The sequence below is a fragment of the Coffea arabica genome, chromosome 6e (genome assembly GCF_036785885.1).
Source record: "Coffea arabica cultivar ET-39 chromosome 6e, Coffea Arabica ET-39 HiFi, whole genome shotgun sequence".
Taxonomy (NCBI): Eukaryota; Viridiplantae; Streptophyta; class Magnoliopsida; order Gentianales; family Rubiaceae; genus Coffea; species Coffea arabica.
The window spans coordinates 52302458-52318893 of record NC_092321.1 but is presented as its reverse complement, the minus strand read 5'-3'; the positions used below and the strand labels follow the sequence as shown (position 1 = coordinate 52318893).

Below are 16436 nucleotides of genomic sequence, written 5' to 3'. Positions count from 1 at the left end.
CTCATTTGCTTCAGAACTCTCTTCTTCTCTTCTCATTCGGACGGAAACCTCTACTCTTCTCACACTCAATTCGTGCTTTTCTGAAGCACTCATTCCAAAATTGACTCAACCAAAAACTTTCCCTGATCATTGCAAGTTCAATTTTCGGATCTGTTCACCAAATCTCATCACATTTCGAAAATTCCCAAATTTCCCTCAAAACCCTACTTTCTCATAACCGCTCTGGTCAATCATCTTCAAGGCTTCTTTAACCCAAAATTCTTGTGTGATTCACTCCCATACTACTGTGTGCATCATTAGCATCATACATCTCACGCATTTCACACAATGGTGAAACTAAGAGGAGGAAAGGTGACTGCCGGACGCAAACACACACTCAGGGATGAAGATGCTGATTCTCCTAGTGCCAAAAGATCATCCAAACGTGTCAAAAAGGGGGCAGTAAAGGCTCAAATTTCCCAGCCTTCCGCTCAGCCAGAATCCGGACAAGGAACTTATCAACCGACCTCCAAATCAACCACTGTCGCCCCATTCTTTGATGACGCTGCCAAAGAAAAACACTCCTGGATATCCCAAAAAGGTTTCATTCCTCAACGTTCAGTAAATCCCTCTGAGTTTCGTAAAATAGGTTTAGAGTCCATTCTGCGTCTCTTTGAATTTCAGAAATGGTCACATATCGTTTCCATGCCTAACGTTTATTTCCCTGAAATGCTATATCAATTCTTTGCCAATTTTAGGAAAGGCACTGATCACACTGAAATTATGTCCAGGGTAAATGGGGTAGATTTAGTGTTTGATCCTGAGATTGTGAATGCTGTTTTAAATACTGTTATTGAACCAGGATGCAAAAGTAAAATTACCAATTTCTTTTCTTATGAAGAGCATCCCACTGCTGATAATCACTTTGATAGTGCTAAGATGATGTCTTATTTTCAAAAGAAGTTTTCTGCCCTTGCTGATGCAAAACTGAATGACCTTGCTCCAGTGAATCTTATTACTTTCTCAATCATTTCAAATCTGCTTGTGCCTACTGACGGTCATAGAACAGATGCAAATAAAATGGAGCTGTATTTGTTTTATTGTTTTCGAGAAAAAATTCGCATTGACTTTGGCTTTGTCATGTGCAAGTTTTTACTTCGCTATACCACTGATTCTCGTAGAAAACTGTCCTATGGAAAATTCCTTCAAAAGGTTTTTAAATTTTACAAAGTACCTATCCTTGGTGTTTGTCCCAAAGGAACATTTTCCTCTGCCTTCACTAAGGCTTATTTTGAGCGCAAAAATCTTGTCTTTAGGGATAATCTGTGGGCGTATAAGGGGGCTACTTCTAATGAACCTAGATCTAAGGCTGCACATGATCCACTTCACACTCCATCCTCTGTTGCACTGACCTCTATTCATCCTAGGAAGACTGCCACTAAGGCATCTTCTTCTTCAAATTCTGAGGTGGTTGAGCTCCTTCGAGACCTTAAGCAACATGTTCTGCTTCTTGAACATGGTCTCATGCTCACCATGTCATCCCAGCAACAAGCTAACTTCATAGATAAAAAGAATCTTCTTTTTCCCCCACCTGTGGTTGAGGAAGTCCCTCCTGGCAAGGAGCCACGCTCCAATGATCCAAGTTCATCAGCCCCTGTTCGCTCTATGAGTCCTGCTCCTATCGACCTCACCTCTACTCCCGTGGCACCACATGATCCTTCCACATCTGATAAAGGCAAGAAACCAGTTACTGAAAATGATGAAGACACTGAGGAGGAGGATCTCTCTCAGTATCAGCTTGCTCGAAGGACGCCTGGATCCTCTTAGCTTATCATTTAGGATCACTAGTCCTATTAGGATCATTTGCATTATGTTTGACTGTTTTTATTTGCTGAATGCTAGATAGTTGCCTTGAACTCTTTTTATCTATTGAATTCTGGTGCTTGGTGTCATTTGGTGTTTTGCAATGTCCAAAACTGGACATATGCTTGTAATATTTTGTGATGCTCGTAAGCTATTTTGTTAAGAATGTTTAGTCCTTTTTTTTTTATGTTACTGATTCTAGACATGTCTCTTTACTTTTGACTTTTGTGATGACAAAAAGGGAGAGAAAAGATATGAATTGACTGGATATGTGGATAAATCTGTGAAGTAGCCAAGTGAGGGGGAGTTTCTCAATTGCTTAATTGTTTTTGGATAAATCAGTGAATAAACCGCTTAACTAAGTGAGGGGGAGTTTTTAAATTGCTTAACTATTTTTGGATGATTAAATAAATCTGGGAAGTAGCCAAGTGAGGGGGAGTTTTTCAATTTTTGTTCTTCGATTGATTGAGAAAGGGGAAGTCTATTTGTAATCATCAAATTTTATTTCAAATCATTGTTTTGTCATCATCAAAAGGGGGAGAATGTTATTCTTGATTTTGATGATCACAAAAGCACTTTGAAATGTTTATCTAATTCTTTTCAAATATAAGTGTTTTGCTTTTTAGAGAATCAGGTACAAAGGTGTCAAGGAAAGAAAATCAACCAAAAGAAGAAGCAAAAACAGGGCACTCATGTCGGACGTCCGAAAGGAAGCTGTAGGACATCCGAAAGGATAAAGAACATCAAGAAGGAAACTCTGTCGGACGCTCGTAAGGAAGCATCGGACGTCCAGAAGGATCGGACGCATGCTTCGGACGTACATCAATCTCATCGGACGTCCTAAAAATTCCACAAAGCTTTGATAACTCTCTGGACGACGTTCGGACACAGAAGCTCGGACGATAAAATCCCATCGGACGTCCGAACAACAACTTGACTGATTTTCGGACGATGGGATCGGACGATGACTAAGCTGTCGGACGTCCGATAGCCCCAACGGCTAGCTGACTCTTCATCTGCCTTCTATCCGTTGGAAGCATTAATGAAGCCCATTTTTGGTCCCCTTCAAATACAAACGATTCTGAACGAGAAAGTGACTTTTGCACACTTTGTTTACAAGATCTCAAGAGATATTTTAGCTAGAAAATAGTCTCCAAAGCTAGATTTGTTCTCCAAGTGGTGTGAATTTCCTGTGAGCATTTCTCTTGTGGTTGAAAGTTTCTTTAGTGTAGCTTTGTTGAGGGTTATCTGAGTGATTGTAAAACTTCTTAGCTTGACTAAGTGAGGCTTAGGGCAAGGAGGAAGTGCTCCCTACATTGTACATCTAGTTGATCATCTTTCATCAAAGAGAAGTTGCTCAACCTAGTGATTGGTCTTCAAGTTTGAGGAAAGCTTGGTAGACAATCGGTTTGATATTCTATCTTATTCTTTTTTGTTTAATAAAATTCTCATTGCTTAGCTATACTTGTTTTTCGAATCTATATTGCTCTCTTCTTCTAATCTACTTGATTGATCATTATTAGAAAAGAAGGTAAATTTTTATTAAGCAAAAAATTGCATAAATTTGATTAAGATTTTAATCAACCTAATTCACCCCCTCTCTTAGGTTGTCTTTGGGCCTTACACAAATAGTTTGGTATTTTTTAAAGCATCCATCAATTTTTTTTGTCTTATCCGAAAAACTCGAGCCGTAATATCGGGTCTGTCCTCAACTTTCTGTCCCTATATTCTTGTCAACTCTTGTTTAATTTCTGGCCAACTGGGATTGCAAGTAAATGTAATGAAAAGATCTGAATTTTCAATTGTCCTACAAATTGCCATCGCATCCTGAAAATGTTATACCATATTTCGGGATCTACCCGAAAATGAAGATGGTTGAACAAATCTCCTTCCAACTACTGATGCATCTGTACCTCCAGCAAGTACAACATCTTCTAAACCTTGATATACATCAGCATGTAATACAGATTGATGGGTTTTCATAAAATTTAATCTGTAGTGTTCAATAGCCGCATAACAATCAACAATGAATTGTTGAAATAGTTTGGCACCTTTCAAAAGTGTGTGGCCTTTATTTTGTCGAAATTGTATACGATACGCATAGAATTCGCGCATCGACACGAATTCTCTCTTCCTAACGGCAGATGGTGAAAATCTTATTGCACAATGCCATCCGTCTGTTCCATATGGAAATAGTAAAGGGTATTGAAGTGGCATGTATGATGGATGTGTCTCACTGATTCTTTTCAAATTTCCATCTCGTATCACGGTGTGTGACATGACTAGTATCTTCACCGACAATCAAAGCAGCAACTTCATTTGCTGTTGGTTGGATATATTGTCTGTCACCTCGAGCACTAATTATCTGTACTTGCAGATTGACAATATTTTGATTTCGAAGCATGGCTCTTGCACTTCGAAAAACTTATACATATGGATTTATTTCATCTAACATATTTTGCAATCCTTCAACTATTGATGCATCAATCCCAATTGGATTGCCATCATGACTGTTCAGAAGATTCATACGATTCTGTAACTCATTATCAGTATCATGAATGTATAATTGTATGAATCTACTTAATTCTCCAAGAGGTGGCAAAAGCGATCTGATTAGATGATAATTTTCTCCACTAATTCGAAATGAATATGGTCCGACAGAATTGACTACAGAATGATCTATTTTGCCTCCCATGGATGTAAACCCATAGTGCATTCAACAATCGAATCTTCTCTTTCAATGTTGGAGTGGTAAATATATGTTGTAAAACTTGGGGAGTTTGAGGCAATAACGGTAAAACAACATTCTCATCTTTACAACATAAATTGAATCTTGGATTTTGTTTTGTACTACTTTGAATTCTTTCTTCCACCCTTATTAGAGATTGACATTTGTGACAGATTACTGTTCTTGGACCAAATGTCCATTTTCTTGTGATTCGACGTCGCCGTCGCATTCGGCCTATTTGATCTAATTCATTGATAAAATAAGTATACTAAGGTACATACCTAAAACTATCACTGTATGAAAGACATAATGTAAAGTTGTTGTATGAAAATAAAGCACATAATATTTGTATGCCTAAGAACATATAGCAAGAAATATTAATTATGGTAACATGAGAAAAGTATTAGTAGATTACCGATTTGTTCTGCTCCAGCTGTGTTAGTAGGCATAATGTCTTGTGTAGCAGGAACAAATTCTTCGGATGAGCCTGTATGTATAATGGATTTTTAGAAGTCAAATGCAAAAAATGAATTGGAAGAAATTGAATTGCATAAATAATAATTGATTACTTAGTCAAGATATATGAGAAAACTTGGACTTACCATCATCGAGACCATTAGATGATGACATAGGTGTAATAGGAAATTCAGTAGTTGGTGAGTCATTATGTAATTCATCTACCATTATGTAATATAGAAAGTTAATATAATAATGTAGCGCGTTAAAAAAAATTAATGGTTAAGCATGAATTTGAAATTGTGGATAAATTTGGAGTTACCATGATCATGGAGAATCGCGGCTGCAGTCGATGGATGTTGAAGTTGAAAAGATGTTGAGTAATCATTTGTTTGATCTAAAAGTATATTAAAATAATCTATATCTATATAAATTTGAGAAGGGATTTTTAGCAACAAGCCTTCACAAACCTTCCCACCCTCAACTCTATTTTTCTAGCATTTAAATTTAATTTATTTCGTAAAAAATATCATGGGCACATTACGCCCCCACGTTTCCCTTAAACAAGAAGTTAACTCCAACTAATACTCCCACATTTCCCTCAAACAAGAAGTTAACTCCAACTAACACTCCTTACACACCTTACTCCAACTAACACTCCTCACACACCTTCCCACTACAATTAAAACTCTTCCAATTCCATGATAAGATTGCAATTAAAACTCTTCCAATCAAGAATTTCACTTACATTAAAACTCTTCCAATTCCATGATAAGATTGCACAAGATCTCTTTCCACTTGCTGTTGGTATCCTTATTAGCCCTCAAGTTAAATTTCACTCCACACAGACCTTCCCACTACAATTAAAACCCTTCCAATCAAGAATTTGCGAATTTGCCAATGCCATATATTGCCGTTTCTACTCTTCCAATGCCATATATTGTCCTTTCTACTCTGCTACTGCCATAATAAGATTGCAACCTTGCAAGTACTCTTTCCACTTTATGCTGGTATCGTGAGTAGCTCTCAAATTAATTTCACAATGGAACATGGCCGTTTACAGGCATGTCAACAACGCCTAAATTTCAAACTCGCAAGATTGCAAAGGAGAAAACATTTGCTAACAAAATGAAATGTACTCCACAATGATCCCGCACAAGAATTGGAAAACTTTGCATCGACAAAAGAGAAATCTCACATCAACTACGATGGATAAAATCTCGACTACATTGATTCAAACATCGCGTCCATCGAATTAGAAGTTTCGGTACTATTTATTCTTTAAATATTGGCATTTTCATTGTATTTTCAATTATTAATAATATTCCCAATATTATAATATTATTGTTGTTTCTATTGTTTATAAGAATCAAGTTAGAAGTTTCGATACTATTCATTCTTTAAATATTCTCCTTCTTCACATGTTACTGATCCTTGCTGGCTAAATCAACAAAGTGTGGTACTATGGCTTTTCTATGAGTTTAGACATTTAGACATATAGTTCTCATTGTATTAGTAATTAGTCAGATTAGTCCCGGAACATGGTCATAGCTTTGATTAGAGAAAAAATATTTTTTCATGAAATGTCTCTTTTATGAAATAGTCCCGTGACTGTTTTATGAATAGTGGGCATAAGGGAAACAAAGGAGATGAAGTGGGGAATTGGCGGGCAAATGCCAAATGGGAGAATGAAGGTTGAGAGAGAACATGATGGCAGACTTTGGTTTAGCCAAGAAGAGTCATGAGCCTTGCAATTTAATGCCCGGCAAGGACCTTTAATGGAGCTTCCAATTCCCAGTAGTATAAACTAGAAGTACGATCCTCAGTATAAACTAGATGGCATCTTATGGATGAAACCTAGATGTATAATACAATTGTGTGTATACAATACATTATAAAGGAAATTATAATTAAATGTAATAATACTCAAAAGAAATGTATTATTTCTACGCACAAAGGATTTTGTGCGTTAAAAATCTTGGATTACAAACGGAAAGGTGAAAGGTGACGTCAAGAACACCCCAAACTCAGACGACAATGAGTAACAATTTTACCTCCATTTCACATGCATCTGCATAAACTAGAGGATTCCAAGAAACAACAAAAATTTTTGCCTTTCCAGTTAAATTGAGGTAATATTTAACTTAAGGATTGACTAAAATAACCTGGAGTCCAAGTGATGGAGTTCGTAAAACATTAAGCTAAAAGTAGATTACACAATAATTGGGTAGGTAGATAGATAAAAATCCGTGGCTTGGTCATATATCTGCCATGCTCCCATGCCATAGCTTACACATTATAATATTTAGACAATTTAGATTTATCATAAAGTATCTGAAGAACTCAGTTATTTTGGGTGGTCAAGTTTAGAAGTTAGAGGTGAGGAAAGTACTTAGACAATTTAGATTATGCCAACATCTCAGTCTTCAAAAAGCCTACCAGTACCATCCAGCAAGCCCCTTTACATTTGCACATACTTTCAATCAATAGACCTCCAAAAGATGATAGTGTTGCAAAAGTGTTCTACTTAAGGTTCAGCATATTACAAGTTAGCAAAGTATTGAACAACATGATTATTACGAAATTGTTCAAGACCTTTTGAACAGAATTAAGTAGGTATATAAGCTATCAAAAGAGTATTGCTTACTCATTACAAAATTTAGTTATGCAATCATGATGACAGGAAGTCAACGTCAACATTGAGAACACTTGTCATAGGAATTTTCTTTTTGCAAGGATTTACAAAAAGTTTGACTCATTATATCTGTAAAAAAATGTGGGAGCTGAAACCTAAGAAAACAAACCTTCAAAATCCATAATTGATTATTCTTTCAAATTAAACTTTGTGCAAAATCACATACTAATATTTATGAAAGGTGCCATCGACATATAAGCTCATGAGAATGAGATGGTTGAGCATAAGAAGTATAAAAGACAGTTTGGTGGTGCTTTGAATGATATCCATTTTCAGAGATTCAAAAATTATAAGACTTTCAAACTCAGAGGATACTATTTGACAGAATCACCTGAAAAAAAACATATCCTAAGAATCTTTAACACTAGCCCATGAATTCTTGCAAAAAATTGTTTACAAGAACATATGAGACAATAGCACCTAAAAATTAACATATTTCCTAGATGTAATCTTATGGACAGTAATCTTATGTATCAAATTAGAAGTTTCGGTACTATTTATTCTTTAAATATTGACATTTTCATTGTAATTTCAATTATTAATAATATTCCCAATATTATAATATTATTGTTGTTTCCATTGTTTATAACAATTAAGTTAGAAGTTTCGGTACTATTTATTCTATAAAGATTGGCATTTTCATTGTAATTACAATTATTAATAATATTTCCAATATTATACTATTATTGCTGTTTCTATTGTTTATAAGAATCAAGTTAGAAGTTTCGGCACTATTTATTCTTTAATTATTGGCGTTTTCACTGTAATTTCAAGTATTAATAATATTTCCAATATTATAATATTATTGTTGTTTCCATTGTTTATAAGAATCAAGTTAGAAGTTTCGGTACTATTTATTCTTTAAATATTAGCGTTTTCATTGTAATTTCAAGTATTAATAATATTTCCAATATTATAATATTATTGTTGTTTTCATTGTTTATAAGAATCAAGTTATAAATTTTGGTATTATTTATTCTTTAAATATTGGCATTTTCATTGTACTTCTAAGTATTAATAATATTTCGAATATTATAATATTATTATTGTTTTCATTGTTTATAAGAATGTGAAAAGAGTACCAATTGCTTATAAGCACTTTAATAAATACTACCGAAAGCTACCCAATTGCTTTGTTAAAATGTTACATGTTAACAAATAGTACTAAAAACTATTATTGCATGTGTAGTAGTCAACCATAATGAATAGGTTCGAAAGTCATTTACTACATAGTAATGTGCGAAAGTACCAGGTGACCAGTATTTGAGAGGGGGGGTATGGACAGTAAAGCTGCAACCGTGAGGTTGTATGATTCATGCTAAAACTGAACACTAAAGATGCAATCGATAGATTATAAACTTTAATCTTTCTTCAAATCACTGCAATCTTATCTTGAAGTTATAAAAGATAACCTTTCTTTGAATCACTACAATCTTATCTAATATCATAGGTTCACATAAATATATCACCGCTTCTACTACCAAAATTGCCAATTTGTTTGGATCAATAATTAACATAATAAAAAATATTTTTTACTATTCTAAATGTTTAATTACATACCATAAAAAATATAGTGACTCAAAACTCTTAATTTTCTCAATCAAGCTTCACATTGTACATCAATTTCACCCACTAAATAATTTCTCAAACATAAAACATTACCAACTACTATCATAAACATTACCAAATTAAGGATAAATTTCCACAAATCTTACTATTAAATACACATATTATCATTCATTAATTAAAAAAATATTTTTTCAATCTAAAATACTTCTTTTCGATATTTCTAATCTTTGCACATAAAGTAATTTGTGTTAACAAATATTGCTATGTTCATCAGATCTTGCTATGGTTTTACATCAGACTACTCATGTTCCTTTATAATATTCATACAGTATATTAGATCATTACATTTTTTATGAGTATTACATTAATAATTGTAACTTAATTTAATACGTCTTTTAATACAATTATTTTAATATACTTTTAGATCAAACAAATGATTACTCAACATCTTTCAACTTCAACATCCATCGACTGCAGCCGCAATTCACCATGATCATGTTAACTCCAAATTTATCCACAATTTCAAATTCATGCTTAACCATTAATTTTTTTAACACGCTACATTATTATATTAACTTTCTATATTACATAACGGTAGATGAATTGCATAATGACTCACCAACTACTGAAGTTCCTATTACACCTACGTCATCATCTAATGGTCTCGATGATGGTAAGTCCAAGTTTTTTCATGTATCTTGACTAAGTAATCAATTATTATTTATGCAATTCAATTTCTTCCAATTCATTTTTTGCATTTGACTTCTAAAATCCATTATACATACAGGCTCATCCGAAGAATTTGTTCCTGCTACACAAGACATTATGTCTACTAACACAACTGGAGCAGAACAAATCGGTAATCTACTAATACTTTTCTCATGTTACCATAATTAATATTTCTTACTATATGTTCTTAGGCATACAAATATTATGTGCTTTATTTTCATACAACAACTTTACATTATGTCTTTCATACTTAGTTTTATTAGTTTTAGGTATGTACTTTATTATACTTATTTCATCAATCAATTAGACCAAATAGGCCGAACGCGACGACGATGTCGAATCACAAGAAGATGCACATTTGGTCTAAGAACAGTAATCTGTCACAAATGTCAATCTCTAATGTGGGTGGAGGAAAGAATTCAAAGCAGTACAAAACAAAATCCAAGATTTAATTTATATTGTCAAGATGGGAATGTTGTTTTACCGTTATTGCCTCAAACTCCCCAAGTTTTACAACATATATTTACCACTCCAACATTAAAAGAGAAGATTCGATTGTTGAATGCACTATTCAGGTTTACATCCACGGGAGGCAAAATAGATCATTCTGTAGTCAATTCTGTCGAACCATATTCATTTCGAATTAGTGGAGAAAATTATCATCAAATCGGATAGCCTTTGCCACCTCTTGGAGAATTAGGTAGATTCATACAATTATACTTTCATGATACCGATAATGAGTTGCAGAATCGTATGAATCTTCTAAACAGTCATGATGGCAATCCAATTGGGATTGATGCATCAATAGTTGAAGGATTGCAAAATATGTTAGATGAAATAAATCCATATGTACAAGTTTTTCGAAGTGCAAGAGACATGCTTCGAAATCAAAATATTGTCAATCTGCAAGTATAGATAATTAGTGCTCGAGGTGACAGACAATATATCCAACCAACTGCAAATGAAGTTGATGCTTTGATTGTCGGTGAAGATACTGGAGATGTCACACACCGTAATATTGTGCCTGTCACTCGAGATGAAAATTTGAAAAGAATCAGTGAGACACATCTATCATACATGCCACTTCAATTCCCTTTACTATTTTCATATGGAATAGACGGATGGCATTGTGCAATAAGATTTTCACCCTCTGCCGTTAGGAAGAGAGAATTTGTGTCGATGCGCGAATTTTATGCGTATCGTATACAATTTCGACAAAATGAAGGCCACACACTTTTGAAAGGTGCCAAACTATTTCAACAATTCGTTGTTGATTGTTATGCAGCTATTGAACACTACAGATTAAATTTTATGAAAACCCATCAATTTGTATTACATGCTGATGTATATCAAGGTTTAGAAGATGCTGTACTTGCTGGAGGTACAGATGCATCAGCAGTTGGAAGGAGATTTGTTCAACCATCTTCATTTTTGGGTAGATCCCGAAATATGGTACAACATTTTCAGGATGCGATGGCAATTTGTAGGACAATTGAAAATTCAGATCTTTTCATTGTATTTACTTGCAATCCCAGTTAGCCAGAAATTAAACAAGAGTTGACAAGAATATCGGGACAGAAAGTTGAGGACAGACCTGATATACGGCTCGAGTTTTTCGGATAAGACAAAAAAAATTGATGGATGTTTTAAAAAATACCAAACTATTTGGAAAAGTGCTTGCAGGTACAAATTTTACTTTATTTAAATCATTAATTTCTTTTTTCCAATCCCTATATTCTGCTATACACTAAGATTACTTCCATAATATGCAGACATCTCTCTCATTGAATTTCAAAAACGTGGTTTATCACATACTCATATCACTCTAACATTAGCTGCGGATGATAAGCCCCTTACTTCAGAGCAAATTGATGATATCATTTGTGCTGAAATACCTGACAAAAATGCTGACACACTAGCTTATGATACGGTCATCAGGTGCATGTTACACGGACCCTGTGGTGATACTTATCCAAATGCTCCGTGTATGGTGAATGGAAAGTGCTCTAAACACTATCCAAAAAAATTTTGTAGTGAAACCACTTTTGATGAAGATGGATTTGTATCATACAGACATAGAGATGATCCAAGTAAGAGGGTAACTTTAATGGTTTTGCATTTGACAACAGATGGGTTGTTTCTTACAATCGAGATTTGATTGTGATCTTTGATGGTCATATCAATGTGACCAAAGTTGCATGTCCGAAAATCACTAAATATCTGTACAAGTACATGAGTAAGGGGGTTGATAGAACAAATGTTCAAATTGAGAATAGCATTGTACTTGCAAATGAAAGTGGTCATCGTCGTTACAGAAGCATTGATGAGATTAAATAGTACTTAGATTGTCGATATTTATCGCCAATTGAGTCATGTTGGAAGATATTTGATTTCGAAATGCAGAGACCATATCCATCAGTGATTAGATTGCAGTATCATCTTCCTGATCATCAATTTGTGATATTTAATGATGATAATCATCTTTATGACGTTCTTGATCGTGATCACATACATGACACAATGCTGACGAAATGGTTTGAAAGAAATCAGAGCGATGTTTCAGCTAGAAACTTGATGTTTGCGGAGTTTCCGAGTAAGTGGACTTGGAACCAAAATAAACGTCAATGGGAGTCCAGATTGCAAGGTAGGTGTATTGGAAGGCTACCATATGCACATCCTCATTCTAGTGAGCGATACTATTTGAGAATGTTGCTGCATAAAATTCGTGGTGCACGAAGTTTTGAACATTTGAGAACTATTGATGGAGTTGTGCATCCAACATTCAAAGCTACATGTGTAGCACTTGGTCTTCTAGATGATGATAATGAGTGGAACGAAACTTTTGCTGAAACATCTACATGGGCATCTGCCAAAAAATTACGAAGCATGTATTGTACAATACTTATGCATTCTGAGATAACTAACCCTTCTGATATATGGCAGCGTCACTGGAAAAGTATAACAGATGATTTGCAATATCAGATCAGAAGGGATATTGGAAACTCTCAAATACGCATTGATGATGATAAGTTAGAAAATTTGGGATTAGTCGAACTCGAACTCATTTTGAATAAAAATGGTCGATCTTTATGAGATTTTTCACCAATGCCATTGCTGTCATTTGAAAATGCTGAGTTTTTCATGAATAGACTTATAAGAGAAGAGTTTGATTACGATTTTACATCAGAGCAGCAATTATTTGATAATTTATATGCAGGTTTGAATAAGGATCAATTGAAAGCATATGATCTTATTATGGAATCATACACACATAATCACGGAGGACTATTTTTTATGTATGGTAGCGGTGGGATGGGTAAAACTTATTTATGGAGAACATTGATTGCTCGAGTTAGATCATAGGAAAAAATTGGTCTTTCAGTTGCATCATCAGGCATTGCTGCAATACTCTTACCGGTGGAAGGACAACACATTCACGTTTCAAAATTCCTATTAATTTGGATGAGTCATCAAGTTGTTCAATCAATAAAAATTCTGACTTAGCCAAATTAATTAGAGAGACATCTTTGATAATTTGGGACGAAACTCCAATGATACATCGGCATGGATTTGAAGCGGTGGATAGAAGTTTAAAGGATATCTTAAAGTTGAGTGAAAATAATTCTGAGGATCGTATTTTCGGAGAAAAATTGATTGTTTTGGGCGGTGATTTTCGACAAATATTACTGATTGTTTCTAAAGGTAGGAGAGAAGCAACAGTATCAGCTACAATAAAAGAATCAACGATTTGGGATCACTGTAAAGTACTGCATCTTAAAATAAATATGCGCGTAATGAATTTACGTCTTCCTGAAAATATGCGTCAGCAATTGACAGATTTTGCAAATTGGTTGCTGTCTATTGGTGAAGGAAAGGTTTCAGCAATTTCACTTACTGAATTTGGGGAATCAAATTGGATTCAGATGCCATCGCAATTTCTCATAAAAAATGACAATCAATCTTTGATGCGATTAATAGATTCTGTCTATCCAAATTTGAGAAATTCATAGAAAAATAGCACTTACCTCAAGGAATATGCTATTTTGGCTCCAAAAAATGGTGATGTTGACAAGTTGAATGATAAGATGCTATTAATTCTTCCTGGACAATCACGTACCTACATGAGGGCTGATACTTTTTGCAATACTGAAGGTGACATTGTTGAAAATATGAATCCTCCTGAAATGTTGCATTCTTTGAATTTTCCTGGACTTCCAAATCATTTTTTGGAACTTAAAGAAAGAACTCCTATAATTCTTTTGAGAAATCTCAATCAGTCAGAAGGTCTTTGCAATGGAACACGACTTGTCGTTACCATAATGGGGGATAAAGTCCTCGAGGCAGAAGTCATAACAGGATCTAAAATTGGAGATTTAGTACTCATACCTCGGATCTCTTTAACACCGCAGAGCGCATAGATTCCTTTTTCAATTAAAAGGAGACAATTTCCTGTGAAAGTGGCATTTGCAATGACTATCAACAAAAGTTAAGGCCAAACATTAAAAAGTGTTGGCGTTTACCTTCCTGAACATGTGTTTTCACATAGTCAACTTTATGCTGCTCTGTCCCGTGCTACTTCACCAGTTGGATTGAAAATACTCATTGTTAATAGAGATAATGATCCATGGGATTACACAAAAAATATTGTGTATCGTGAGATTTTTGACTCCCTTTGATAAATTGTGGACATCGTTTTGTTTAAAAAAATAGTATATTTAGTTCATATTATATGTACTACATATGCTTCACACTTTGACATTTTTTTTGTACTTCTTTGAATTTGTGTTACTTGCTGTCTCAACTATAGTGTTTAAATAATTAACCTTCATGCTATATTATAATAATTTACAGATATTTGATATACACCTTTACTCTATCGAGATCCTTGCGGATACAGATGGAATGTAAAGGTTAGATTGTTTCAATTAATAAATATGACCATATATGGAGTGCTTCAACGTTCGGGATGTATCAAGATGCTTTTTGTAGATGATCAGGTAATAATTAAGAGCGTATGTTATTTATTATATTGAATATTGAATATTTACTAATCTGTTGAAAACTATCAGAAATTTGTCATGCAGGGAGTTATAAGAGGCAGTAATCTGATAAATATTTTCACAGATCATCTCCATGAAGGCAAGGTATACTGGTTTCAAAATATATATGTAATTTCGGCAGATCTTAAATATCGGCTTGCATCACATCAGTACCAATTATCATTTGGAAACGATACGAAGATAGTGAATATTTTAGATGATTGTGGAACCATACCCCGTTTCAAGTTTAATCTGGTCAAACTAAGAGATACAGAACAACACATGGACAATGATTTGCAATTGATAGGTATTTCATTCATAATTAACCATACTTCTATTTAGAGCAAATTATCCGGTTGGCCATTAAACTTTTGCGATCGTTGAATTTTGGTCACTCAACTTTTAAAGATCTGGTTTTGGCCACTAAATTATATAAAGGTAAGACTTCTGTTACATTTAGCTGTTAAGTTCTTTGATCTGTCCGTTAGTGTGATTTTCAAGACAAAAGACAGGGTCTTTTTAGGAAGTTCAAAATAGCATTCAATGCTTTTTCAAAAATTGAAAAATGTGGAAAAGAGAAGGAAATGAAAGAAGCCCAGCTTGGAGAGCGGAACTCCGGCGATCTGGTCCCGGCGATTGACATAATGCAGTGTAACATTTGGAGCTCAAGGCCCATGACCTCGTTCGCATCTGCTACAGGGACTATTTCTCTAGATCAAAGACATCGTTGTCATCATCAGCTGGATTCAAGACCCTGCCTTCAAACAAGGACTCTAAAGGCCCATGGGATTTGACAAGAAAGAAATCATAGGTGTAAATAGATAGGGAAAACCAACTTTCAAAAAAAAAAAATCCCATCTCTTCGCTGCCTCATTCTTCATAGAGCTAAAATTTCAATGAATCCATAATAGCAGGCAGTACTAGCAAGCCAAAAATAAGCAACAGTAAAGAAGGTTGACTCAGATCTATTCTTTTGATCAGAGGAAGGAGGACGCCACAATGGCTGCAAAAACCTAATTACATGCAAGTGAGAAAGAACCCATTTTCGAATCCTTCTCATCTCACACATGATTCAGGTTGCCCTGCCAAGACATGGGCCGGCTTTTCCTTGATGTCACAGATAAAGAAAACATCATCATCATAGCCAATTACTTGAACAAGAGAAGACGCGCTGTTGCTTTATAAGGCATCCCCTTCTTTTCTACCAGGGTTGTTAGTTCCATCCATCTTTAACTGATGGTGAATAATGAAATTGTTGGCATCCAGATGGGCCACCTCCTTAACAAATTCCCATCCTCTACAGCGGAGGCGTAGACGAAGGAGACGCAGCGGAGCTGGTGGGGTCTGATGGTGACTTCTACCAACCACCAGATAGTGA

The 16436-nt window shown here is 34.8% G+C and overlaps 1 protein-coding gene across 1 annotated transcript; it reads left to right on the top strand.

The window, feature by feature from the left end:
* The first annotated feature begins 12416 nt into the window (after positions 1 to 12416).
* Positions 12417 to 14437, top strand: LOC140009920 (uncharacterized). The gene is made up of 3 exons (XM_072056260.1): positions 12417 to 13048; positions 13169 to 13236; positions 14172 to 14437. Exons 1-3 carry the CDS (start codon positions 12417 to 12419, stop codon positions 14435 to 14437), a joined length of 966 nt encoding a protein of 321 aa, XP_071912361.1.
* The last annotated feature ends 1999 nt before the right edge of the window (positions 14438 to 16436 follow it).

Bases quoted from the DNA above. Each gene is read 5' to 3' on its own strand.
- LOC140009920 (XM_072056260.1), top strand. From the start codon at position 12,417: ATGCAGAGACCATATCCATCAGTGATTAGATTGCAGTATCATCTTCCT. The intron at 13,049-13,168 runs GTTAGAAAATTT...TTTCATGAATAG, and splicing joins ATACGCATTGATGATGATAA to ACTTATAAGAGAAGAGTTTG. The intron at 13,237-14,171 runs GTTTGAATAAGG...GCAATACTGAAG, and splicing joins ATTTGATAATTTATATGCAG to GTGACATTGTTGAAAATATG.